This window comes from Bubalus bubalis, chromosome 1 (assembly GCF_019923935.1).
Source record: "Bubalus bubalis isolate 160015118507 breed Murrah chromosome 1, NDDB_SH_1, whole genome shotgun sequence".
Lineage (NCBI taxonomy): Eukaryota > Metazoa > Chordata > Mammalia > Artiodactyla > Bovidae > Bubalus > Bubalus bubalis.
Window position 1 is genome coordinate 177,693,912 of NC_059157.1, and position 27,362 is coordinate 177,721,273.

Sequence of the window (27,362 nt, forward strand, 5' to 3'; positions counted from 1 at the left end):
GCCCCGTTTGCACTTAGATACCTAACAAACACAAGACTTTCCAATTTCCCTTGCATTTGCTATTTCTCTAATTTCCTATATTATCATATTCTTTCAGCTTTACCTGGGAATATATTTCAGATGTGATTTTCTCTCTACCTCTTGCTGCCACTCTAATCAAAGCCAGAAGTACTTTACTGAGTTGTTTAAGGCCAAAAACTTGAGAATCAACTTAATAAGGTTTTGACAAAATATGTGCAGCTCTTTTTCAGTGTTCTATTTGGTCTTCCTTCTTCCACTTTTACTCTTCTATAAATGTTCACACAGCATTTTAAAATATAAATCGGCCTATTTCTCACCCACACCAAAATTTCCAGTGAGTCGTTCGTATCTTATTTAGATTTCATTCTTGTGTTCTAACTGCTGCTGCTGCTGCTAAGTCGCTTCAGTCGTGTCCGACTCTGTGCGACCCCATAGACGGCAGCCCACCAGGCTCCCCCGTCCCTGGGATTCTCCAGGCAAGAACACTGAAGTGGGTTGCCATTTCCTTCTCCAATGCATGAAGGTGAAAAGTGAAAGTGAAGTCGCTCAGTCGTGTCTGGCCCTCAGCGACCCCATGGACTGCAGCCTACCAGGCTCCTCCATCCATGGGATTTTCCAGGCAAGAGTACTGGAGTGGGGTGCCATTGCCTTCTCCGTGTGTTCTAACTAGTTCCTAGTAAAACTCTTGTAACCTGGCCTTTTCATTTCCTCCTCAGCCTGTCTCTTGCCTATTTCTGTGCTTCAGCCACACTAAATATGTTGCTCTTTTTATGAACAGTTTACCTCATAACCTTTGCACTTCTTATTCCTTCTCCCTGGGACACAATTCTGTTACAGATCATGTTCATCGCCTCAGTTTATGCTTAATTGTGAGCCCTTCGGAGAAGCCTAACCAGCCTGTTTGTTCTCTGTCCTTTCTTGTTGTTTTTCAGTTGCTCATTCATGTCCAACTCTTTGTGACCCCCATGAACTGCAGCACACTAGGCTTCCCTGTCCTTTCCTGTCTCCAGGAGTTTGCTCAAACTTACGTTCATTGAATTGATGATGCCATCCAATCATCTCATCCTCTGTTGCCCCCTTCTCCTCCTGCCATCAGTCTTTCCCAGGATCAGGGTCTTTTCCAGTGAATTGGCTCCTCACGTCAGGTGGCCAGAGTATTGGAGCTTCAGTATTCATCCTTCCAGTGAATATCCAGGATTGATTTCCTTTAGGATTGACTGGTTTGAACTCCTTGCTATCCAAGGGTCTCTCGAAAATCTTCTCTAGCACCAAAGTTTGAAAGCATCAATTCTTTGGCACTCAGCCTTCTTTATGGTCCAGCTCTCACATCTATACATGACTGCTGGAAAAACCGTAGCTTTGACTACACATACCTTAGTCAGAAGTGATGTGTCTGCTTTTTAATACACTGATCAGGTTTGTCATACCTTTTCTTCCAAGGAGCAAGTGTCTTTTAATTTCATGGCTGCAGTCACTGTCCACAGTGATTTTGGAGCCCAAGAAAATAGTCTGTCACTATTTTTCCATTCCATTCTTCCCCATCTGTTTGCCATGGAGTGATGGGACCGGATGCCATGATCTTTGTTTTTTGAATGTTGAGTTTTAAGCCAGCTTTTTCACTGTCCTTCAAATTCATCAAGAGGTTCTTTAGTTCCTCTTCACTTTCTGCCATTAGTATGGTGTTATCTACATATCTGAGGTTATTGATATTTCTCCTGGCAATCTGCACAATATACTTTGCTTACAAGTTAAATAAGCAGGGTGATAATATATAGCCTTGACGTATTCCTTTACCAATTTTGAACTGGTCAGTTCAAAATTGTTGATTCTAATCTAATCTAATTAGTCCGGTTCTAACTGTTGCTTCTTGACCTGCATACAGGTTTCTCAGGAGGCAAGTGAGGTGGTTTGGTATTCGCAGCTCTTTAAGAATTTTCCACAGTTTCTTGTGATCCACACAGTCAAAGGCTTTAGTGTAGTCAATGAAGTAGATGTTTTTCTGAAATTCCCTTGGTTTTTCTATGATGCAACGAATGTTGGCAATTCGATCTCTGGTTCCTTTACCTTTTCTCAATCCAGCTTTTTTTCTGTAATTTCTTGGTTTACGTACTGTTGAAGCTTCAGTTCAGTTCAGTCACTCAGTCGTGTCCGACTCTTTGCAACCCCATGGACTGCAGCACACCAGACCTCCCCGTCCATCACCAACTCCTGGAGTTTACTCAAACTCAGATCCATTGAGTTGGTGAAGACATCCAACCATCTCATCCTCTGTCATCCCCTTCTCCTCATGCCTTCAGTCTTTCCCAGCATCAGGGTCTTTTCCAATGAGTCAGCTCTTCACATCAGGTGGTCAAAGTATTGGAGTTTCAGCTTCAGCATCAGTCCTTCCAATGAACACCCAGGACTGCTCTCCTTTAGGATGGACTGGTTGGATCTCCTTGCAGTCCAAGAGACTCTCAAGAGTCTTCTCCAACACCACAATTCAAAAGCATCAATTCTTCAGGACTCGGCTTTCCTTATAGTCCACTTCTCACATCCATACATGACTACTGTAAAAACCATAGCCTTGACTAGATGGACCTTTGTTGGCAAAGTAATGTCTCTGCTTTTTAATATGCTGTCTAGGTTGGTCATAGCTTTTCCTCCAAGGAGTAAGTGTCTTTTTATTTCATGGCTGCAGTCACCATCTGCAGTGATTTTCAAGCCCAAAAATATAACGTCTGCAACTTTTTCCACGGTTTCTCCCATCTATTTGCTGTGAAGTGATGGGACCAAATGCCACGATATTTGTTTTCTGACTGTTGAGCTTTAAGCAAACTTTTTCACTCTCCTCTTTCACTTTCATCAAGAGGCTCTTTAGTTCTTCATTTTCTGCCATAAGGCTGGTGTCATCTGCATGCCTGAGTTTATTGATATTTCTCCTGGCAATCTTGATTCCAGCTTGTGCTTCATCCAGCCCAGCATTTCTCATGATGTACTCTGCATGTAAGTTAAATAAGCATGGTGACAATATAGTCTTGACGTACTCCTTTCTCTGTTTGGAACCAGTCTGTTGTTCCATGTCCAGTTCTAACTGTTGCTTCCTGACCTGCAAATAGGTTTCTCAAGAGGCAGGTCTGGTGGTCTGGTATTCCCATCTCTTTCAGAATTTTCCACAGTTGATTATGATCCACACAGTCAAAGGCTTTGTCATAGTCAAAGAATTTTGCACATTACCTTGCTGGCACATGAAACTAGTGCAATTGTGTTCTATCCTTTTTACCATACTTTATTTCTCTTTCTAACCATATTTTATTTTTATTTAACTGATGTTTTTATTTTATATTATCTATTGATACTTTGCCTTCTCCTCACTAGACAATAAATTTATGGATGCAGATACTGTCTCATTCACTTTTCAGCTTCTAATACTCAGAACAGTGCTTTTTCCGGATTGGCAGATGAGTGGGAAGCACTAAATAAGTATTTTTTGTGGCAAAAGACTAGTTTTTACATTACATTCTTAGTGTCATTTTGTTAATAGACTCAATATATATAAGATTTTCTGTCAGATTGTTATAAAAATTTCTAAAAACTTTCAAATTTATACTTTTTTTTTTTACAACAAGAAACATTTATTTTTCTCGCTAATAAGTTTATAGTTTTTCTTGGAAGTCTCTGTGGACTAAATAGGGATTAGCTGGCTAGACTCTAGGCTGCAAGTGTGTTTGGACTCCAAGCTGCAATTTCGATTAAAAGTGCTCAAAATTTCTCTCTTCTGAAATCAGCAGCTCTCCAGAGCATGTTCTTGTTATGACTTTAACAGAAGCACAAGAGGCCAAACCAGATCATTTATGAACAAATTTATACTTTACTGAACTGGTAACAAGCCATTTGTATTCTGCACATATTTGCATAGCACACTTTTAGTAGTACAGCAATAGAACAAGTTTGTCATTCCATAGCTAACCTTTAAAATGTGAATGCTAAATGAAGTATTCACTTTGGTAAGCAAAGAGAAGATACTTTCAAAGTCCATATCATAGACCAGGTTGAATTCCTGTAGGATTATTAATTTATAAAATTCTTTTAATAACACCAGTAAATTGTAATTCATGCTCACTTTATGCAGGAATGAGTCTTTTTTCAGGGGACTCCATCCCTATCACAGTCCCTATATTGTACCTATATTGTTAAGTTAGGAGTCTTCTTCACTAGCTGTATTTGCTTGTATTTTGGTATTTAAGGTGAAAATTTCAGTGAAGTTGAAATTTTACATATTCATACACATTAAATACTGCATTATCATATCTAATATATTTCTAAAAATATACTGATTATTTTACATTTCTTCTGTTTTAGTATGTTGATATATTTTGCTGTTGATATATACCTAGAGTGTGAGAAGGGTCATTACACAACTGCCAGTTGGGGAGTTTGGGATCTGTGTTCGCAAGGCGATAGAACACAACAAAACATGGTTAAGTTCAAGAGCATTAATGTCTCAGCTTCCACTGATTAATTCCAGACAGAGTTGGTGGAAATTTAAATACTTTCCAACTCCTTGATCTTCAAGTCATTTTATTTTAGAAGTCTAGAAGTATAAACGGAATTAAGCTCCATTTGGGTATGACTTTGTATGCTTAGGAGAAACTCCCTTAAAATATTATCCCTAAAAGAAAAGTTATTCTTGACTTAGGCGGTTTGAATGCCCCTGATCAATTCTGTCTTTGAGCTATTCTTTTCTATACGGGTTAATTTAAAAAGTACTTTTAGCTTTCAGAGGTATTCTACTGACAATGTGTAAAATGCTGTCAAATCACTAGCCTATATTTTGAAACACAAGATTTCTCAATATATTATATTTAGATGTTGTATCTCAGGAAAAGAGAAACATTTTATTTAAATGCATTTCGAAGAGCTCACTAACTTAAATGCATTTTTTTTTTTTTTTAGGATTTTTGTGTTAATATTTTGGTTTGAGGGCAGTATCAATTGATAGTATCCAAAACGTAGACAGAATAACACGTGTGTGTGTGGATGAATAGAAAGGTATAGATAGAGCATTATGTATATATGTTTATGTGTAATTAAAGGAAATTTTGGAAGTTTTAAAAGAAATGCAGGCTCATTTAATTATGTATATATTTGTATTGGTTCTTCCAAAACACTCAGTAGTAACTGAGCATTCATATTGCAGATAAGTAAACTAAAGGGAAAAAAGGGGAGATTATTTTTCCATCACAAGTTCTTCTGTTCCTTTAACAGATTTCCCTATACTCTCATCATCTAAATGATGAAACTGAATAGGAATAGACAAAAGATTAAGTCTTGTGTCATACCTGTTCCTCAGAGGATTTGAAACAGAAGTTTGAAAATATTTAAATAGATTTATGAATACAGGTGAATGTTTAAAAGTACATGAACACTGGGGGGAAAATAGATGAATCAGAAATTCACAAAATATGTTTTTGATGAATTTAATGTGTTTCATAGGTTCAGTCCATTTTTCAGGAATCAAAAGTTATGCTATTCACTGAGGTGAGGAACACAGGGAAAGAACCATCTATGGGAATAAAAGTCATAAATTGATTGTACACAGCTGAGACACCTCTGAGGCATCTAAGCACAGATATTAAGGAAGCAATTGTATACACAGAACTGGTAGCCAGAAGTGAGGTCTGAAAGGCTTGGTTAGTATTCTTGCCTGAAGAATCCCGTGGACAGAGGAGCCTGGTGGGCTACAGTCTGTAGGGTTGCAAAGAGCTGGACACGACTGAAGTGAGAGCACACACGCACACACTTAGATTTGTGTATGTGTGAAGGTGAGGGAAAGGAGTTGTTGAAGATACTGTTTAAGTTCTTCATGGTGATAATTAGAATGAGTCAGTCGCGGGGGTAGGGGTAGTGTTTGGGTTTGGGATAATTTTTTTGTTATTGTTACTTCTTTGTGTCTGCACCATGCAGCTTATAGGATCTTAGTTCCCCAACCAGGAATTGAACCTAAGGCCATGGCAGTGAAAGTGCCAATTCCTAGCCCCTGCACCACTAGAGAACTCCCAGGATGAGTCTGGTTTTTGTAGGAATATTAATAAGCCAAGCTTATAGGGACACTGAGACAGAGAAAATTTTTGCAGACTAAAATGATTTTATTTCCATAAAATAATTTTTCTTTTTATTTTAATTATGCCTAGATTATCAAACATAGAAGTTGACTAGTTTCCTTCCATCATCCATTTCTGTTACAAAATTGTAAACTTTTGAAGTTCTGATTCACAGGTGAATACTATAATCTTTCTTTATTTCTTAGCCATGAAGCTCATGACTGCTCTGGTGAATGTTGCCTTAAACCTCAGTATTCATCAGGATAATACACAGAGACAATATGAAGCTGAGAGAAATAAAATGATTGGGAAGAGAGCCAATGAAAGGTTGGAGTTACTACTTCAAAAACGTAAAGAGGTAAGTTTCACAGTAACTGAGATTCTTCAATTTGTTTTTTAAAGGTACATTGTTTGATCTCAAATCTTTCAAATGAATCTGGCATTTGATTCCAGCCAGTGGTTATCTGAGTGCAGTGTGATGGCAGAAGAGTATCACGAAACAACCCTGTTTAGAAAGAAGGTAGTCTGAGAGTTAGATAACTCAAAGAGATTATCAAGCTATGAAACCAGAAAGCACAGTAAATACTAACATCAGAAGTAGGGGCCAACAAAGTTGCATTCCACAAGAAAGCCAAAGACTGGGTATTTGTGGTGTATGAGACATTTCTGTGAATTAAAAAAAAAAAAAAAATAAGATTGGCCCCAATTTTATAGTGAAAGTTTCATATATGGGTTGAAAATGATTTTAAACTAGATTTTTATAGGCAACATTTTTTCATCCAATCAGAAATAAAATTTTAGATATACAGTATTAATCTCTGTTTTACCTTGAAAAAAGAAAAATATCTCAGTGCTATGAACACGTCGCTGTCAACAAATACTGGGTTATAACTGGCAATAAGAGGGAACAAACTTAACGATTGATTAAATCATAGTCTATGATGTATTGGAGGGCTAAGGCTGCTATAGCAGATACCACAAACTGATTTTTCTTTCGGACAGAAATTTATTGTCTCACAGTTGTGTAGGCTAGAAAGTAAAGGATAATTCTAATCTTCACATGGCCTTCTCACTGTAGGTGTCTCTAAGTTTCTTCTTATAAAAAGGAGACATCAGTCAATTAGATTTGAGGTCCATCCTACTCCATTATGACTCCAAGTTAACTAATTACATCTGCTACAACCTTATTTCCAAATAAGGTTTGAGGTCTAGGAGTTAAGACTTCTGTATATGAAGTTTTGAGGAACACAATACAACTCATAGCACATTCCATACTAGAAATAATTGTAAGTAAGTTTTGGAATTGTTCTTTAGTAAGTCCTGCTAACCAAACTGTATACCTCTTATATCAATTACTAAGTTTTTGAATAATAAAGGTAGCAAAAGTAAATTTAAACTAAGTTTCAATAATTATTCTCCCAAACTTATCTCAGTAAAACTGAAAATAAAGCATATAGCAAAAGAGGAGATCTGAAGGTATTTTATTGTCACCGTATTGAATGTACTTTTTGTATCACTGGTTTTATTCCTTTTGAGTAATATTTGAACTCAGATTTTAACTTCAATGAGGAGTAATGCCTGAAATTTCTTCATCTCTTTTCTATAGTATTCATTTTGTTGCTGCATTTCATCACTAATGGCTAAGATGCTTGCTGCCTTGTATTCCTCCTTTATTGGGAATTTGACCTACACTTACTTTGAGGCTAATCAGATGTAGACTAATATTTGGGTACTTTAGGTGAAATAGGAACGTTCCCGTACAATGGCAAATGTAATAATCAAGAATTATCTGTTACTGAGAAAAGTAAAACCAAGCAGGGGACCTGGTTTGGACAGGAGAGGTATATAAGTTGAGGCCTATTCCCAAAGCAAATAATATTTTGTGGTAGGCATCTGGTCACACTTAAACCATACCACTATTTTTTAGTCATTGTGTAATACATGTTGCTGCTTCTAAGTCACTTCAGTTGTGTCTGATTCTGTGTGACCCCATAGATGGCAGCCTACCAGGCTCCCCTGTCCCTGGGATTCTCCAGGCAAGAACACTGGAGTGGGTTGCCATTTCCTTCTCCATTAATACATGTTGAGAGAGACAGAAAGAGGTTCTAAGCCAATGTAGTAAAGCTGTAGAAAAAATGAAAGAATCCTGGTAATTTAAGACATCTGTTGCACAATACTTAAGAAAAAGGATTGAAAATTACACAGAATGAGAATAATCATGAATTTAAAATGATTGGAACTCTTTATTTCAAATAAAATTATTAGTATTTTAATTTATATTTATTTCTCATTTCAGCTACAAGAAAATCAGGATGAAATCGAAAATATGATGAACTCTATTTTTAAGGGTATATTTGTTCATAGATACCGGTAAGGGATTTTAAAAATCATTTAGAAGATTTTTAACTTAATTTGTAGCTTCTTTGTAGTCCTACTCAATTATAAAAACATAAACTCTTTAATTACTTGTTTTGTTAGCTGGAAAGCACCATTGTATATGAAAGCTAAATAAATGTCATGCTATTAACTGTGGTCAAAATTGTACCACAGCTATCATCGACACGTTCTTCCAAATTCAGAATATATACTGTTAGAGACTTCCTATGTACTTGCGTTTGTACTAATTTCATTTTAATTAATAACATATCCGCAAGTTAATGTGGCCTTAATATGATTTCATTATCTTCATTTTTGAAAGAATTAAATTCCATGCTTAACGCCCCATTGTACACATCTTATTATATGATCAAATTAACCAGCGGTGTTTTAAAAATTGTTATGGGAGAAATGTGTACAGGAAAGGACACCTCTGCAAATAATGCAGCATCTCTGTAATATCATTCTTCTTTACCTTCAACTATATACGTGAAAGTAGGAGCAAAATACTCCTGAAGTATTTTTGTCATGCTCTATTGCAAGTGTCTCTCTTTAAAACGTGTGAACTTTTAAAATATTAATTACATGAGTGTATTTCATAGAGAATTAATGAGTCAAATACATATGCCTGTTGTTTTCTGTTAATTAGGTGTGATGTTTACATAGATAAGACACAGATATAGATAATAAGACTTTTTTTATACACATTTGAAACTTGTGATGGGCCAGTTAATTTTAAAACTTAATTAAAACAGAGGATGTAGGGGGAATTTTTTTTTTTTTTAAGGAAAAATTGTAACTTTGATAATTTACTTTTAAATCATTTTGATGTCATTCAAAATATAAAACTTTTGAAATATAACCAAGGCTTTTACTTTGAGTGTGGATTCTCTGAATGGAGAATCACATGCTCTTCCTTCCATATACTGGGCTTTCCTGGTGGCTCAGCTGGTAAAGAATCTGCCTGCAATGTGGAAGGCCTGGGTTGGGAAGATCCCCTGGAGAAGGGGAAGGCTACCCACTCCGATATTCTGGCCTGGAGAATTTCATGAAGTGTATAGTCCATGGGGTTGCAGAGTCGGACACGACTGAGCGAACTTCACTTCATAATAAATTATCAACAAATTAATTTTCGAAAATGCAAGAATTTCCTTGCATTCCTACCTGCTGTGCCGTCTTTTTGGACTTCCCCAAGCGGATCAATGGTTAAAGGATCTGTCTGCAATGCAAGAGGCACAGGAGATGTGGGTTCAATCACTACGGTAGGAAGATCTCCAGGAGAAGGAGTATTCTTGCCTGAAAAATCCTATGGACAGAGGAGAGTGCCAGGCTACACTCCAAAGGGTCACAGAGAGTCGCACATGAGTGAGCGACTGAGCATGTACATACGTACATAAATATAATTAACATAAAATAAATTGTACATTTAAGTGCATAATTTGATGTTTTGGCACATACACACACACCCCTGTAAAAGTGACAGGCAAGGTATGTCCATATCCTGAAAAGATTTCTCATAACACTTTGTAATTCCTCCCTTCCTACCACTCTTCACCTTCCCCATCCTTAAGCAATCATTAATCAGCTAACTGATTTGTTTACATTTTCTAAAATTTTATAGAAATAGAATTTACATATTGTACTCCTGATTCTCGTTCTTGTTTCCTTCTGATTTCTTTCACTAATAAAATTAAAGTCTTTCATCCCTAAGACTGAACTGTAAGTTTTTCATAGATTAACTTTGTTGAGTTCAGGAAGTTTCATGTCTTGTCCTGATTTTCTGAGACTTCATTAGGAATAAATGCTGATTTTTGTCAAGTACTTTTCTCCATCTTTTGAGATCATTTTGTGGTTTTTCTTTTTTAAGACTGTTAATGTGGTGAGTTAATTTGGTTGATTTCTCATATGTTAACTGTAAGTTCTTGGGTTAAAACCCACATAATCATGATGTATTATTTTTCTTCATTTGAATGTTTTTATCACTATAAATTCAGATTTATTTTTTAAAGTACAAATGATTTACAGTATCATGTTTCTGGTACACAGCAAGTGACTCTCATATATATATATATACACACACACAAAAGAAAAAAATTCGATTTTGATATTTGGCAAAACTAATACAATTATGTAAAGTTTAAAAAAAAAAAAATTCGCACATGCTTTAAGTCCCCTACACAAGCATGAGTTCTGTCCTGAGAGCAAATTTTTAAGTCCAATGTGTTGATAAGTCCAACAAGGTTATCCTGAACCCCCAACTAACACAATCAGCTATATAGTACAGTAGTGTACTTAGTCACTCAGTCATGTACAACATCTTTGCAACCCCATGGACTGTAGCCCACCAGATTCCTCTGTCCATGGGGATTCTCCAGGCAAGAATACTGGAGTGGTTGCCATGCCCTCCTCCAGGGGGTCTTCCCAGCTCAGGGATCAAACCCAGGTCTCCTGCATTGCAGGTGAATTTACCACCTGAGCTTCCAGGGAAGCCCATATAATACAGTACCATAGTGTAATAGTTTTATAATACTTTTATACATGAGTAATACACAAAAAAACAAATATTTTTAATCTTTACAGTATTGTAAAAAGTACAGTATTACAGCAGCTGACATACAGAAGTTGGCATTGAGTGAATAAGCAAGAAGAAGTGCCGACTGTAGGAGGGAGGAAGAGTGGGAGATGGTAGAGCTGAAGGATTGTCAGCAATAAGAGAGAGCAAGGTGCAGTTTCACTCACACCTGACAATGATTGCACAGTTTCTGGTTTCTTGCGGGATTCAGTTCTGTGTACTCTCTTGGGGGGAGGTGGGGAATGATCCCATGATATGTGGGTAGTAGCTCTATTTTTCTTACCCTAGATGACACAGTACCACTGGATTGCATTCTGAAGCTTGTTCCTAAAAGCTTCATGTACTGGTCTACGTTAAAGTCCTGTGCCTACAAACAAATAACACTTCTTCAAATAAAATCCCCTTGCCATTTCCAGCATCATGGATCTCTTCAGTCTTTGAGTTACTTCTTTCTCTTCTTTGTTTTTTCTCTGAGCTTCCAATTCCTGGCACTTCTTAGCAGTACCACTTATATCACCGCTGCTCTTATGCTTACTTATAGACACCCTGGACTTATATAAAGATCCTATACTACTGTACTCTCTACAGTGTTACACAGTAAAGTACAGAAAAAAACAACCACTTGTAGAGGATGCACACACATGACAATGTATGCCGGACATATGAACTAACTTACATAAATTGGACATGCAAACTCACGTTCTCATCTTTGAAATTTCACAACTTGCAGGTTTGTGTGGAGGGCACTCACTGTACATGAATGTAAATCTATTTTTTTTCCCCTGATTTTTTTGCCATGTTGTTCATTCGCTAAGTCATGTCCAGATCTTTGTAGCCCCATGAACTGCAACATGCCAGGCTTTCCTATCCTTCACTGTCCCCCAGAGTTTACTCAAATTCATATCCATTGAGTCGGTGATGCCATTCAACCATCTCATCCTCTGTTGGCCCCTTCTCCTCCTGCCCTCAATCTTTCCATGCATCAGGGTCTTTTCTAATAAGTCAGCTCGTCCCATCAGGTGGCTGAAGTATTGGAGCCTCAGCATCAGAAGTTCCAATGAATATTCACTGTTGATTTCCTTTAATACACTGTCTAGGTTTGTCTTAGCTTTTCTTCCAAGAGGCAAGCATCTTTTAATTTTGTAGCTGTAGTCACTATCGCAGTGATTATGGAGGCCAAGAAAATAAAATCTGTCACTGTTTCTACTTTACCCCCATATATTTGCCATGAGGTGATGGGACCAGACATTATGATTTTCACTTTTTAAATGTTGAGTTTTAAGCCAGCTTTTTCATTCTCCTCATTCACCCTCATCAAGAGACTCGTTAGTTCCTCTTCACTTTCTGCCGTTGACGTGGCAGAAGATTTGTGCACTGTGTAGAGAAGGTGCTGTGACTAATCAAAGATGTCAGAAGTGGTTTGCAAAGTTTCATGCTGGGGATTTCTTGCAGGAAATGCTCCAAGGTCGGATAGAGCAGTTGAAGTCAATGGTAGTCAAATGGAGACTTTATTTGAAAACAATCAATGTTACACTGTTCAGGAGATAGCTGAGATACTCAAAATATCTAAATCAAGCGTTGAAAATAATTTCCACCATCTTGGTAATGTGGAATGGAAGAGATCTTAGGGCAAGTGAAACGAACCAACCCCAGCCTCACCAAAGGCCACTCTTCATCCAAAGAAGGTTATGTTGTGTATGTGGTGGGATTGGAAAGGAATCCTATTAACTTTTGTTAATTGGTTACAGTGTGTCTAGGTGTGTTCCTCTGTGGATTAATCCTGTGTGGGAATTTGGGTGACTGTTTTCTTTCCTTGGTTAGGAAAGTTTCCAGCTCTTCAAGTTCTTCCTCCACCTCTCTCCTCTCTTTCTGGGACTCCTATAATGTAAATATTAATCTGCTTGATGATTTCCCAGAATTCTCCTAAACTTCCTCATTTTATATCATTTTTTTTCCTTTTTGTGGCAGTGATTTTCACTACTCTGTCTTCCAGCTGATACATTCTTCTGCCTCATGTAGTCTACTGTTGATTACTCCTGTTATATTTTTCATTTCAGTTATTGTATTCTTTTGTTTATTCTTTATATTTTCTAATTCTTTGTTAAAAATGCCTCGTTTCTTGCTCCATGCATCCATTCTTCTCTCAGTACCTTTCATCATCTTTACAATTATCACTCTGAACGCATAGGTAGATTGCCTGTCTCTGCTTCTCTTTGTTGTTCTTCTGTGGTTTTATCCTGTTTTTTTGTCTGAAATATATTCCTCTGTCATCTCATGTATCTTCTGTCTAGAACTAATCAGTTATATTTATTTTTTCTTAAGAGAACGAGATTTTGGTTCTTCACTGTTTTTGTTTTCTGTTTCACTTGAGGACTGCTCTTTTTATTATTATTTTCTTTCTTCTACTTTCTTTAGGTTTCCTTCCTTTGTCCTTAGTTTCTCAAGGTGGAAACGGAGATCACTGATTTAATCCTTGCTTTTCTTTGTGCTATAATTCTTTGTTGTCAGTCAGTTTGTTGTGTTCAACTGTTTGCGACCCCGTGGACTGCAGCACACCAGGCCTGCTTGTCATTCAGTTTCTCGGAGTTTGCTCAAACTCATGTCCATTGGGCTTCCCTGGTAGCTCATATGGTAAAAAGACCTGGGTTCAATCCCTGGGTTGGGAAGATCCCCTGGAGAAAGAAATAGCAACCCACTCCAGTAATCTTGCCTGAAAAATCCCATGGACAGAGAGACCTGGTGGGTTACAGTGCATGGGGTCACAAAGAGTCAGACAATGTTCATTGAGTTGATGACGCCATCCAACCATCTCATCTTCTGTCACCCCCTTCTCCTCCTACTTTGAGTCATTCCCAGCATCAAGGTCTTTTCCAGTGACTCTGCTCTTAGCATAAGGTGACCAAAGTATTGGAGCTTTTTTACTCCTATAATTTTCTTTCTTAGCAGTGCTATACCTGTTTTCCCTAGATGTGGAGTGTGCTGTTTCCATTTTCATTTAGTTCAAAATACTGTCTAATTTCCCTTTGGGCTTATTTTTTTGAACCATGGATTATTTAGATTTAGAAATTTTGTGTATATTTGCAAATATCTCAAAACTTCCTATTATTTTATCCTAATTTAAAATCATTTTAGTCAGAGAATATACTTTGTATGATTTAAGTGTTAAGTTTAATAAGATTTGTTTTATGTACCACAGTATGTTCTATTGTGATACAGTAGGAAAACAGTATGTATCATGCTTTTGTTTTTATGCCAGTTAGGTCAGAGTTGGTTGATGGTTGGTTAAGTCTTTTCTATCCTTACTGATCTTTTTATTCTAACAATTATCAAGAAGGATTTTATAAAAGTACTTTTTGTATTCTTAATTCTGGTGTGTTATCACATAAATGATTTTCATAATTTTCCCCAGCCTATGACTCTATTTTCTTTCTTCATGGTACCTTTTGAAGAGCAAAAGTTTTCAAATTCAGTGCAATAATTTATCCATTTTTATTCTTTGGTCATGCTTTTGATGTCATATCTGTGAACATTTTGCCTAACCCATTCTTATGCCTTATATTCTAGAGGTTTAATCATTTAAATTAATTTATATAAACTATTTTTAAGTTAATTTTTGTATATGGTATATATAAGGGTATAAGTACACTTTTTGCATATAGGTGTATTTTTTAGAAGCACCAATGGTGGAAGGCTGTTCTTCAACTGAGTTGCTTTAGTGCTTTTCTTGGGACTCAAATTACTGTAAATGCCAAGTTTTATTTTTGGATTTTTTAATCTTTTCTTTTTTAAAAAATTAAATTTATTTATTTTAATTAGAGGCTAATTACTTTACGATATTGTATTGGTTTTGCCATGCCTCAACATGAATCCGCCACGGGTGTACACGTGTTCCCAATCCTGAACCCCCCTCTCTTCTCCCTCCCCATACCATCCCTCTGAGTCATCCCAGTGCACCAGCACCAAGCATCCTGTATCCTGCATTGAACCTGGACTGGCAATTCATTTCTTATATGATATTATACATGTTTCAATGCCATTCTCCCAAATCACCCCCCTCCCCCCACCCCCAGAGTCCAAAAGACTGTTCTATACATCTGTGTCTGTTTTGCTGTCTCCCATACAGGGTTATCATTATCATCTTTCTAAAATCTTTTCTTACAGCTATACCACCTGTATTGATCTCAGTTTTGAAATTTTTTTTTAATTTATTTATTTTAATTAGAGGCTAATTACTTTACAATATTGTATCGGTTTTGCCATACATCAACATGCATCCGCCACAGGTATACACGTGTTCCCAATCCTAAATCCCCCTCCCAACTCCCTCCCCATACCAACCCTCTGGGTCATCCCAGTGCACCAGCCCCAAACATCCTGTATCCTTCATCAAACCTGGACTGGCGATTCGTTCCTTATATGATATTATACATGTTTCAATGCTATTCTCCCAAATCATTCCCCCGCTCTCCCACAGAGTCCAAAAGACTGTTTTATACATCTGTGTCTCTTTTGCTGTCTCGCATATAGGGTTATCGTTGCCATCTTTCTAAATTCCATATATATGTGTTAGTATACTGTATTAGTGTATTTCTTTCTGGCTTACTTCACTCTGTAATCGGCTCCAGTTTCAACCACCTCATTAGAACTGATTCAAATGTATTCTTTTTAATGGCTGAGTAATACTCCATTGTGTATATGTACCACAGCTTTCTTATCCATTCATCTGCTGATGGACATCTAGGTTTCTTCCATGTCCTGGCTATTGTAAACAGTGCTGCGATGAACATTGGGGTACTCGTGTCTCTTTCAATTCTGGTTTCCTCAGTGTGTATGCCCAGCAGTGGGATTGCTGGGTCGTATGGCAGTTCTATTTCCAGTTTTTGAAGGAATCTCCACACTGTTCTCCGTAGTGGCTATACTAGTTTGCATTCCCACCAACAGTGTAAAAGGGTTCCCTTTTCTCCACATCCTCTCCAGCATTTATTGCTTGTAGACTTTTGAATCACAGCCATTCTGACTGGCGTGAAATGGTACCTCATTGTGGTTTTGATTTGCATTTCTCTGATAATGAGTGATGTTGAGCATCTTTTCATGTGTTTGTTAGCCATCTGTATGTCTTCTTTGGAGAAATGTCTATTTAGTTCTTTGGCCCATTTTTTGATTGGGTCGTTTATTTTTCTGGAATTGAGCTGCAGGAGTTGCTCGTATATTTTTGAGATTAGTTGTTTGTCAGTTGCTTCATTTGCTATTATTTTTTCCCATTCTGAAGGCTGTCTTTTCACCTTGCTTATAGTTTCTTTTCTTGTGCAGAAGCTTTTAATTTTAATTAGATCCCATTTGTTTATTTTTGCTTTTATTTCCAATATTCTGTGAGGTGGGTCATAGAGGATCCTGCTGTGATTTATGTTGGCGAGTGTTTTGCCTATGTTCTTCTCTAAGAGTTTTATAGTTTCTGGTCTTATGTTTAGATCTTTAATCCATTTTGAGTTTATTTTTGTGTATGGTGTTAGAAAGTGTTCCAGTTTCATTCTTTTACAAGTGGTTGACCAGTTTTCCCAGCACCACTTGTTAAAGAGATTGTCTTTTCTCCATTGTATATTCTTGCTCCTTTGTCAAAGATAAGGTGTCCATATGTGTGTGGGTTTATCTCTGGGCTTTCTATTTTGTTCCATTGATCTATATTTTTGTCTTTGTGCCAGTACCATACTGTCTCGATGACTGTGGCTTTGTAGTAGAGACTGAAGTCAGGCAGGTTGATTCCTCCAGTTCCATTCTTCTTTCTCAAGATCACTTTGGCTATTCGAGGTTTTTTGTATTTCCATACAAATTGTGAAATTATTTGTTCTAGCTCTGTGAAAAATACCCTTGGTAGCTTGATAGGGATTGCATTGAATAAATTTTTTAAAAAGCTTTATTGAGATCTAGTTGACATATAAGATACATACGTTTAAGGTGTACAACAAAGTCCTTTGAAACACATATATTTTGAAATGATTAACCTCCAATAAAGTTAGTTAATACCTCCATCACCTCACCTTTTAAAATTTATAGTTGTGGTAATATTTAAAAATTACTCCCTTAGCAGCTTTCAACTGTGTAATACAATATGGTTAACTATAGTCACCGTACTGTACATTAGTTCCCTAGACCCTTTTTATGTTAAACTAGAAGTTTGTTCTCTTTGATCAATACTTCCCCACTTTACCCCCACCCTTAGCATTTGGCAGCCATCTTTGTACTCTGTATTTCTGTAGGTTCACTGTTTTAATTCTACATAAAAGTGAGAACATAAAATTTTATAGATAAAAGCTTTTCATAAGATAAAGTCTTCACATAGATAAAGTCTTTACATAAAAGCTTACTGGAATTTTGATGGAGAATATAATCAATCAGTACTTCAATATGGAGAGAATTGCCTTCCTCATTATATTGCATTTTCCATTCTGTGAGTATAGGTTGTATCTGCAGTTACTTAGATATTCTTTAGTTTCTTTTAGCAATTTTTATTATTTTCAGTATATGTCTTTATTGCTTTTATTGAATTTATTTCTATATGTTTTCATTTTTATTTTGTTATAAATGGGGGGTTGTTTCCTTAATTTTGTTCTAGATTCCTTCTTATCGATATGTTAAAAATATAATTCCTTTATTCCTCAAAAATTATAAAATATTTTCATTCATTATGTAGTTTCAGTGTTTTGTTTTTTTAGATTCATTAAAATTTTCTACATACAGGATCATGTCTTTTGTGAGCAAAGACACTTTTAATACTTACCTTGACTCTCCAGTATAATATTCAATAAAAATTGTGAGAGACAACAAGTTTACTTGATGTCCTCTTCCAAAAATACACTCCATGTGCATAGAAGAATATATTTTATTTTGTTACATTTTCCCATAGACCTTTTATTATTATGAAATGTCCTTTTCTAATATAAAACATCTTTTTCTTAAAGACTTCTTTGCTGCAAAATAACATACCTAAAGCTCTTTTCTGTTTGTTTGATATATGACATCTTTTTTCATCCTTTTATTTACAACTTCCTTGTGTCTTTGAACATGAAACATGTCTCTTATGGAGAGCCTAGAGATGGATATTGGGTTTTAATCATTAAACAATCTGTTTATTTTCTTTATGGTTGCTACAGAAATTTCATCCCATTAGCGTAACTAACTTCACATAAATACAGTTTCTTTGCTTCAGTATATCTCCATTTTCTTGTTCTTCCTTTGTAGTGTTATTGTCATATATCTTTTATCTCTGTTTATTGTCTTAATAGTGCCATCTTAACCATAATCTACTATCAAAATCTTATGCTATTCAATGAAATTAAACAAGTAAATGTTCATTCTGTCTTCTCTGTTTACCCTGTTAGCATTTCTGACATTCTTCATTTTCTTCTGTGAATGTGAGCTATTATATAGTTATATTTCCTTTCAGTTTGAAGGACTTACTTTCCTGTTTCTTGTAAGGCAAGTGTGCTAGCAGTCTTTCTTTATCTGGAAATGCGTTATTTCATCATCATTTTTAAAAGATAGGTTTGTTGGGTGTAGAATTCTTGATGGACAGTTTTATTTTCCTTGCAATAACTCGATGCCTTTCTGCCACGTACTGTACTTCATATTTTCTGAATAAAAACGTAATTGTTAGTCTAGCTTTTCCCCTGTACATCATGAGTCACTTTTTTGTATTGTTCATTTTTCTTTTCTTTCCCATTTTTATTAGCTTTCCACAGTTTATCTGTTTAGATATGGACCTCTGTGTTTATCCTGAGATTTTGTTGACCTTGGAACTGGAGATTAATGATTTTCATCAGTTTCAGAAGCTTTTAGCCATGGATTCTTCTAATATTTTTTTACTTATTTCTCTTTGTTTGGACTCCTTTTTCACATATGTTGGTACACATGATGCTGTTTTTTAGGGTTTTGGAGCTTACTCACATTCTTTCTTTCTCTCTCTATCTCACTCCTTCTCCCCTTCTTCCTCACTCTTTCTCTTTCTTGTTTTTCCTTCTCAGTGTTATTCATCTCAATTATTTGGATATTTTCTGTTATCTTCAGGTTTGGTGGTTTGTTTTTTTTTTCTGTCAATTCAAATATACTGCTGAAAGTATTGTGAGTTTTTAGGTTTTTTTATTGTACTTTTCAGTTGGTCCTATTTTCTGGTTGGTATTTCTTCATAATCCACTCGTGTCCTTCTCATGTTCTCATCTGATTCTTTGAGTATAGCTTCTTGTAATGCATTGATTCTGTTTGTTATATCTGCTTTAAAATATTTGCTGTATTTAACCACTGGGCCCATTCAGAGACAGTTTCTTTAGATTTTTTCAATTTCCAGGTGTAACTATTACTTCCCTTTTCCTTAGTACATCATGCAACTTTTATTAGAAACTATTTATTTTACAAAATATATCATACCAAATTTGGGTTCTGATTATACCCCTGAAATTTGTTCTGTTGTTGGCGATTTTGTTTTTGAATAATTTAGTTGGACTTAATATGAAGAATTTCTCTCTGCTGGACTGTAGCTTTAAGCAGAACTCTGTTCTTTCCAATTCATTTCTTATAGAGTTCAGCATTTTTATTGAAATCTTCCCTGGGTGTAGATATGTAGCATGCTGTATCAGTTGAGTCACCTCCCTCAGCTTAAATCTTTGATTTTCATGGGCATTCCCAGTCCTGTCAACTCAACTATACCTTCTGTTGCTGCTCTTAGGATGTTTGAAGGGGTTAGGTCCCTTCCAAGATGCCATAGATTTTTGCTCTTTTTGGCTCAAATTTTATCACCTTTTTACAAGTAAATGCTTCTCAACTTCTTAAAATTTATTTCCAGAAAAACAAAGATTATTTTTATATTTTTAGTTATTTGGAGGGGGCTAGAAAGGTGTTTTCTCTTAGTATGGATTTTAGGTTGACTTTTTTTCAGTCTTTTAAAGGAATTGATCCATTTTCTGTGGTTTGCCTTGTTTCTACCTAAAACTCCTATCATACTTATCTTGTGTCCTTTGTAGTTAATATATCTTTTGCACTGGGTTGTATTTAAGATGTTTTAAAATTTGTAACTAGTTTTTACTGTTCTTTCATGCTATTCTTTGGGGTCATTTTCTTCATGTTTCTTTTATTCTCTGCAGGCTTTCCTATAGCCTCTTGAACACATGAATTTAATTGTTATGTTTTACTCTTTATTTTACTAGTTTCATCATTGCATTATTTCTGGTTTTGTTTGTTTTGATTGATTTTTCTCATTCTTATGAGTCATTTTCTTTCTTCTTTGAAGGCCTCACAATTTTTATTAGATGCCAGCCAGTGGGTTTTGTTGAGTGCCAGACAAGACATTCTGAAAATTATCATCCACTTTTTTCTGGGACATAATTAATGTTTGGTCTTTTCAAGACTTTTTTATCAAGGTATGTAAAGTGGACCAATGCAGCATTTAGTCTAAGGTTAACTTTACCCAGGTACTAAAGTAAAACATTTTTTGTACTTTTCTTGATGAATTACAAGGCTTTTCTGTTCTAATTCATTGGAACACAAAGGTATTCCAGGCCCTATGTTTGCTCCAGATATTGTCCGGTCTGCTCTTTCCATTCTTTCCTCAGCATTGGGTGGTTTCTTCACATGCACATGCTCTTGAGTATTCAGCTGAAGACTTGCTGGGGTCTTTCTGCACACTTACGGAGCCCACTGTCATGTGCATCTCAGTACCATGCCTTGTAGTAATTTAGCTACCCTGCCATCTATAGTCCCAGCTCCTTTTCCTCAACTCAGGGAGATACCCAGTCTCTTTCGGGGTTCCTCTGCCTATACTACTGCGCTTCTCTGCCTGACATTCCAACATCTAAAAGCTATTATTTTATATATTTTATGCTGCTTTTTTTACTTTTTTTAGTAGAAGTATAAACCCTATCCATCTTGGCTCAGCCATGCAATATTCAGTGCAGAATCTGTTTCATTTTTTATGATTTTACTTTAGTCTTCAAGCCCAAAGTAACATAGCCTTTATTTTCTTTTAGTGACTCGCCCTTTTTGAGGGTTGCCAAAGTCTTCAGTCTATTATTCTCATAGAAACAACAATTCTTTAATTTCTTACTGTTAGCTTATTGATTTTTAATTTAATCAGACCTTGTATGCTATCACTGAGTCTGCCATAGCTCAGTTTTCAATTTCAGTATCATTTCAGTCACTCATTCGTGTCCGACTCTTTGCAGCCCCATGGACTGCAGCATGCCAGGCCTCCCTGTCCATCACCAACTTCCAGAGTTTACTCAAACTCAAGTCCATCAAGTCAGTGATGTCATCCAACCATCTCATCCTCTGTTGTTGCCTTCTCCTCCCACCTTCAATCTTGCCCAGTATCAGGGTCTTTTCAAATGGGTCAATCTTCGCATCAGGTGGCCAAAGTAATGGAGTTTCACCTTCAACATCAGTCCTTCCAATGAATATTCTGGACTGATTTCCTTTAGGATAGACTGGTTGGATCTCCTTGCAATCCAAGGGACTCTCAAGAATCTTCTCCAACACCACAGTTCAAAAGCATCAGTTCTTTGGCGCTCAGTTTTCTTTATAGTCCAACTCCCACATCCATACATAAGTACTGGAAAAACCATAGCTTTGACTAGACAGACCGTTGTTGGCAGAGTAATGTCTCTGCCTTTTAATATGCTATTTGGGTTGGTCATAACTTTTATTCCAAAGAGTAAGCATCTTTTAATTTCATGCCTGCAGTCACCATCTGCAGTGATTTTGGAGCCCCCAAAAAATCAAGTCTGCCACTGTTTCCACAGTTTCTCCATCTATTTGCCATGAAGTGATGGGACCGGATGCCATGATCTTAGTTTTCTGATTATTGAGCTTTAAAACAACTTTTTCACTCTCCTCTTTCACTTTCATCAAGAGTCTCTTTAATTCTTCTTTGCTTTCTGCCATAAGGGTGGTATCATCTGCATATCTGAGGTTATTGATATTTCTCCCAGCAATCTTGATTCCACCTTGTGCTGCATCCAGCCCAGCATTTCTCATGATGTACTCTGCATATGACTTAAATAAGCAGGGTGGCAATATACAGCTTTAACGTACTCCTTTCCTGATTTGGAACAAGTCTATTGTTCCATATCCAGTTCTAACTGTTGCTTCCTGACCTGCATACAAATTTCTCAAGAGGCAGATCAGGTGTTCTGGTATTCCCATCTCTTTCAGAATTTTCCACAGTTTATTGTGATCCACACAGTCAAAGGCTTTGGCATAGTCAATAAAGCAAAAATAGATGTTCTTCTGGAACTCTTGCTTTTTCGATTTCTTTTTCTTAGGGAAGGTCTTGATCCCAGCCTCCTATACAGTGTCAGGTGACTCTACCCATACTTCATCATGCACTTTGTCTAGGAGCAGCTGTGAGGAGATACCCCACGCCCAGGGGCAAAGGAGAAGCCCTAGCAAGATGGTAGGAGGGGTGAATTCTCATTCAGAATAAAGCCTCATTCCCTCCAGAGTCGCTCAGAGGGCTCAAATAAACCTTGTGCACACCAGGACCCAGGTACCCCACAGAGACTGAGACAGAACTGTGTCTGAGCGTCTCCTGTGCCAGTGCAGTCAGGAGTGGACTGCCACAGGGACAGGAGCTCTGGGTGTAGCAGACTTGCGTATGGCATAAGCCCTCTTGGAGGAGGTGTCCATTAACCTCACCATAGAGCTGCCAAAACTTATACAGGACTGGGAAATGGATTCTTGGAGGGCACAAATAGAACCTTGTATGCACCAGGCCCCAGGAGAAAGGAGTAGTGACCCCACAAGACAGTGACCCAGACTTTCCTGTGAGTGTCCAGGAATCTCCAGTGGAGGTGTGGGTCAGTGGTACCCTTCTCCAGAATTGGGGGCACTGAGTGTAGCAGTACATGCATGGGATCTTTTGAAGGAGGTTGCTGTTATTTTCATTACCTCCACCATAATTTGGCCCCTGGTAAATAGCAGGGAGGGGACACAGTGCCACCCATCAACAGAAAATTGTATTAAAGATTTACTTAACCTGGCCCTGCCCATCAGAACAAGACCCAATTTCCCCCTCAGTCTCTCCCATCAGAAAGCTTCCATAAGCTTCTTATCCTTCTGTATCAGAGGGCAGACAGACTGAAAACCACAATCACATAAAACTAACAGGTATAATCACATGGACCACAGCCTTGTCTAACTCAGTGAAAGTATAAACCATGCCATGTAGGGCCACCCAAGATGGATGGTTCATAGTGGAGAGTTCTGACAAAATGTGGTCCACTGGAGAAAGGAATGGCAAACCACTTTTATATTCTTGCTTTGAGAACCCCATGAACAGTATGAAAAGGCAAAAAAGGTAAGACCCTGAAAGATGAACTCCCCAGGTCAGTAGGTGCCCAAAATGCTACTGGAGATCAGTGGCGAAATAACTCCAGAAAGAATGAAGAGATGGAGCCAATGCAAAAACAACACCCAGTTGTGGAAATGACTGGTGATGGACGCAAGGTCCGATGCTATAAAGAGTAGTATTGCATAGGAACCTGGAATGTTAGTTCCATGAATCAAAGCAAATTGGAAGTGGTCAAACAGGAGATGGCAAGAGTGAATGTTGACATATTAGGAATCAGCAAACTAAAATATATTAGAATGGGTGAATTTAACTCAGATGACGATTATATCTACTACTGTGGGCAAGAATCCCTTAGAAGAAATGGAGTAGCCATTGTAGTCAACAAAAGAGTCCAAAATGCAGTGCTTGAATGCAATCTCAAAAACGACAGAATGATCTGTGTTCGTTTCCAAGCCAAACCATTCCATATCATGGTAATCCAAGTCTGTGCCCTGACCAGTAATGCTGAACAAGCTGAAGTTGAACAGTTCTTTGAAGACTGACAATACTTTCTAGAACTAACACCCAGAAAAGATGTCCTTTTCATTATAGGGGACTGGAATGCAAAAGTAGGAAGTCAAGAGTTACCTGGAGTAACAGGCAAATTTGGCTTGGAATACAGAATAAAGCAGGGCAAAGGCTAATAGAGTTTTGCCAAGAGAACCCACTGGTGATAGCAACCACCCTCTTCCAACAACACAAGAGAAGACTCTACACATGAACATCATCAGATGGTCAACACCAAAATCAGGTTGATTATATTCTTTGCAGCCCAAGATGGAGAAGTCTCTAGTCAGCAAAAACAAGACTCGGAGCTGACTGTGGCTCAGAACATGAACTCCTTTATTGCCAAATTCAGACTTAAATGGAAGAAAATGGGGAAAACCACTAGACTATTCAGGGGTGACCTAAATCAAATCCCTTATAATTATACAGTGGAAGTGACAAACAGATTCGAGGGACTAGGTCTGATAAACAGAGTGCCTGATGAACTAGCTCATTTTTGATACACTGAATTTCAGTTCCTCAAAATGGAAGAGTATGATCTTCTTGCCAAAGTGATTAGCATGTCATGAATACCGGTTATTGATATTTCCAGAAGTATCTCTTAATCTATTTTATTTGTTAAAGAAAGATGTTATTGCATATACATAGAAATAGAAGTTCCATGGAGAGATGCCAGTTTCAGTTGATGCTTTATGTCTCACCTGCCACCCCAGCTTCAAACAAAAACTAAATATTAATGTATATGTTGCTAGATTTAAGTCCTAGTTATAGGAAATACAGAAAATAGAAGATCATTCTGTCTGACTGAATCCTTATGGTATCATTTTAGTCCAGACTGTGGGAAATTCATATAGCAAATGACTCAGTTTATTCAACAATTAAATGGCATATTATATAAACAAGTAGACTTAAAAATACAATTTTAAAATACCAGATATAAAAACTCTATTAATGGATATATATTTAGTGAATAAAATATACTTTAGAGTGTTGAAGAGTCTAGACATAGAATGTAATAGAATGGCATTTCTGAAAAAAAGGCAATCATTTGAGAGGCTTTGTAAGTCCTTCACATAATATTTCAAAAGAAGAGAGACATATTGGAAAGTAGTAATAAAATTTACTGAAATTTCAAAAATTGGTTAGAAAAACAGAATGAAAAAAATTAGTGAGTGTTAAGTAGGTTAAGAAAAATATTTCACATCTATGCATACCATAGTCAAAGTACAAAACATCAAAGACCAAGAAGAGGTCTTAAAAGCAATCGGAAAAGAAAGACGGTTATTTTAATGTCAGTAAAAGAATTTAAATATTATTAGTTTTTGGGCTTCTCTGGTAGCTCAGTGCTAAACCCGTTGAGAAAGACCTGTTGAATCTTTCATTTTTTTATACAATAATGGAACATTTCAAATCACATTTTCAGAACTGTTCTTATACTATATGATGATATGATTTATTATGAGTAAACCTGTCATTCTACTTCTTTAATATCCTTACTTCCTAACATTTCATCTTTGACCTAAACATGTGGGTCAAATTCATAGTTTCAATGTAAATATAAATTAAATATATTTTTCCTTGAAAGTTAATGTATCCTTGACATTCAGTTTTTATTCTTATACATAAACTTCTGTTAATAGTTACATGTTAAGGGGTAATACAAGATAGCAGATAACTATGTCACTTGTTCTGTGGGATACTTTTAGTGATATAATCATTGTCATGTATTTTGCCCGTATTTTTTCTGATGGATAATACAACAAACGAAAGGAAATGTATTTTTAATTTCTGTAAGCTTATTATGTTTCTGATGCACTTAAAATCAGTGGTCCCCAACCTTTTTGGTACCAGGGACTGGTTTCATTGAAGACAATTTTTTCATGGACCAGAGGTGAAGGGGAATGGTTTTGCAAGGATTCATATACTGTGCCCTTCGTTTCTATTATTACTATTTCATCTCCACCTCATTTCATCGGGCATTAAATCCCAGAGGTTAGGGACCACAGCTTTAAATAACACTGGTCATACTGAAATAGTTTAGTGGAAGGTTTGGATTTTGTAAGCACACCAAGAGAGTTTCAGTTGTTTGGATCTATACAAACATTACTGCCTCTCAGAAGCCTTCTTTGACCCTCTGTTTCTCTCCATCATTTACATGGTTCAGTGTTCCCTGTACTGCCCTTTATTAACATTTAACACTCTCTAAGTGAATATTTTAATCATTTTCTGCAAGCTGTGTATTCTCTAGTTCTTATTCACAGTCCAGTGAATGATACAGTATGACTTTTTAGTGAGTCCTTCAGCTATTCCTTTCCCTTAGGCTTTTGTTCACCTAGTAAGAGTTGTGCTATTTTGAAAAATGTAAATTTTTTAGCTAAACATTAGTGACAAAATTGGTTGAGACATGAATTTACTGTGTTGTACAATTTAGATAGCAGACCTTCTCAGCATTCATAATCATACTTCCTAATCTAGTGCCCTCATGAGATTTCTTGTATAAGAGAGATAACTGTGTCAAAACATGTATATTAACTAAGAATTTGTCTCTGAAATTTATTTGCCAATTTAGCATTCTTTCTTACTGGGAAAGCATCTGTAAGGGTAGTTCACAAAATATTTAATTAAAATTAATTAACAGAAAACAATTTAAATTTCATCTGCCAGGAAAGGAATTCAAAACAAAAACTTAAGTCCAGATATTAAATTAAAGGTACAGTAACTGTGAGGATCAATAAAGTATAGAAGTTTTCCATAGAAATGAATATAATTATTCTTTTGTACTGTGAAGAAAAAAAAAAAAAAGAGGTACAGCAAAGGATTAATTGCCACAGAATTATTCTTTTCTAGTTTTTTTCTTTCTTTGAGTTTTCCCAATTGGCTCAATGGTGAAGAATCCACCTCTAAGCAGGAGACATTGGTTTAACCCCTGGGTCAGAAATGTCCCTTGGAAAAGGAAATGGCAACCCACTCCAGCATTCTTGTCTGGGAAATCCCATGCACAGAGGAGCCTGGCAGACTGCAGTTCATTGGGTCACAATCAAGGGTCAGGCATGACTTGTCGACTAAATATCAATAACAATGTATATTCTAACTTCATTTTTAGTTGTTCATTTCAAGACCCCAGTTCTAGAACTAATAGAAATTAGTTCCTCATATTATTGTCTTTATACCTTTCCTCTTGTTTTACTAAGTTTTATGCTCCCACACTTTAATCTTTACCTTGGAAACTTCCAAACACCTGCAGCTAAATGTTACCTTTCAAAATGGAGTGAGGCCTTCGGAAGTAGATTAAGACATTAAAAATAAATTTAGTATGAAAATCAAGGACTGAAAGACTCTTATATGAGAAAAATATCTGTGTATCAAAAGATATACTGTAATCAAACCAGGGGATATTTAGAAGTGTACTAAATTTTCATTTCCTAGTTCA

The 27,362-nt window shown here is 36.6% G+C and overlaps 1 protein-coding gene across 3 annotated transcripts in view; it reads left to right on the forward strand.

Moving 5' to 3' along the window:
* The window catches only part of STAG1 (stromal antigen 1), a 507,863-nt gene that overhangs the window by 340,689 nt on the left and 139,812 nt on the right, over positions 1-27,362 (forward strand). For all 3 annotated transcript variants that reach the window (XM_025291338.2, XM_044946850.1, XM_025291345.2), the window contains 2 exons: positions 6,311-6,462; positions 8,401-8,474. In XM_025291338.2, the coding sequence (XP_025147123.1) occupies positions 6,311-6,462; positions 8,401-8,474 (226 nt within the window). The remainder of the gene's footprint in view (positions 1-6,310; positions 6,463-8,400; positions 8,475-27,362) is intronic.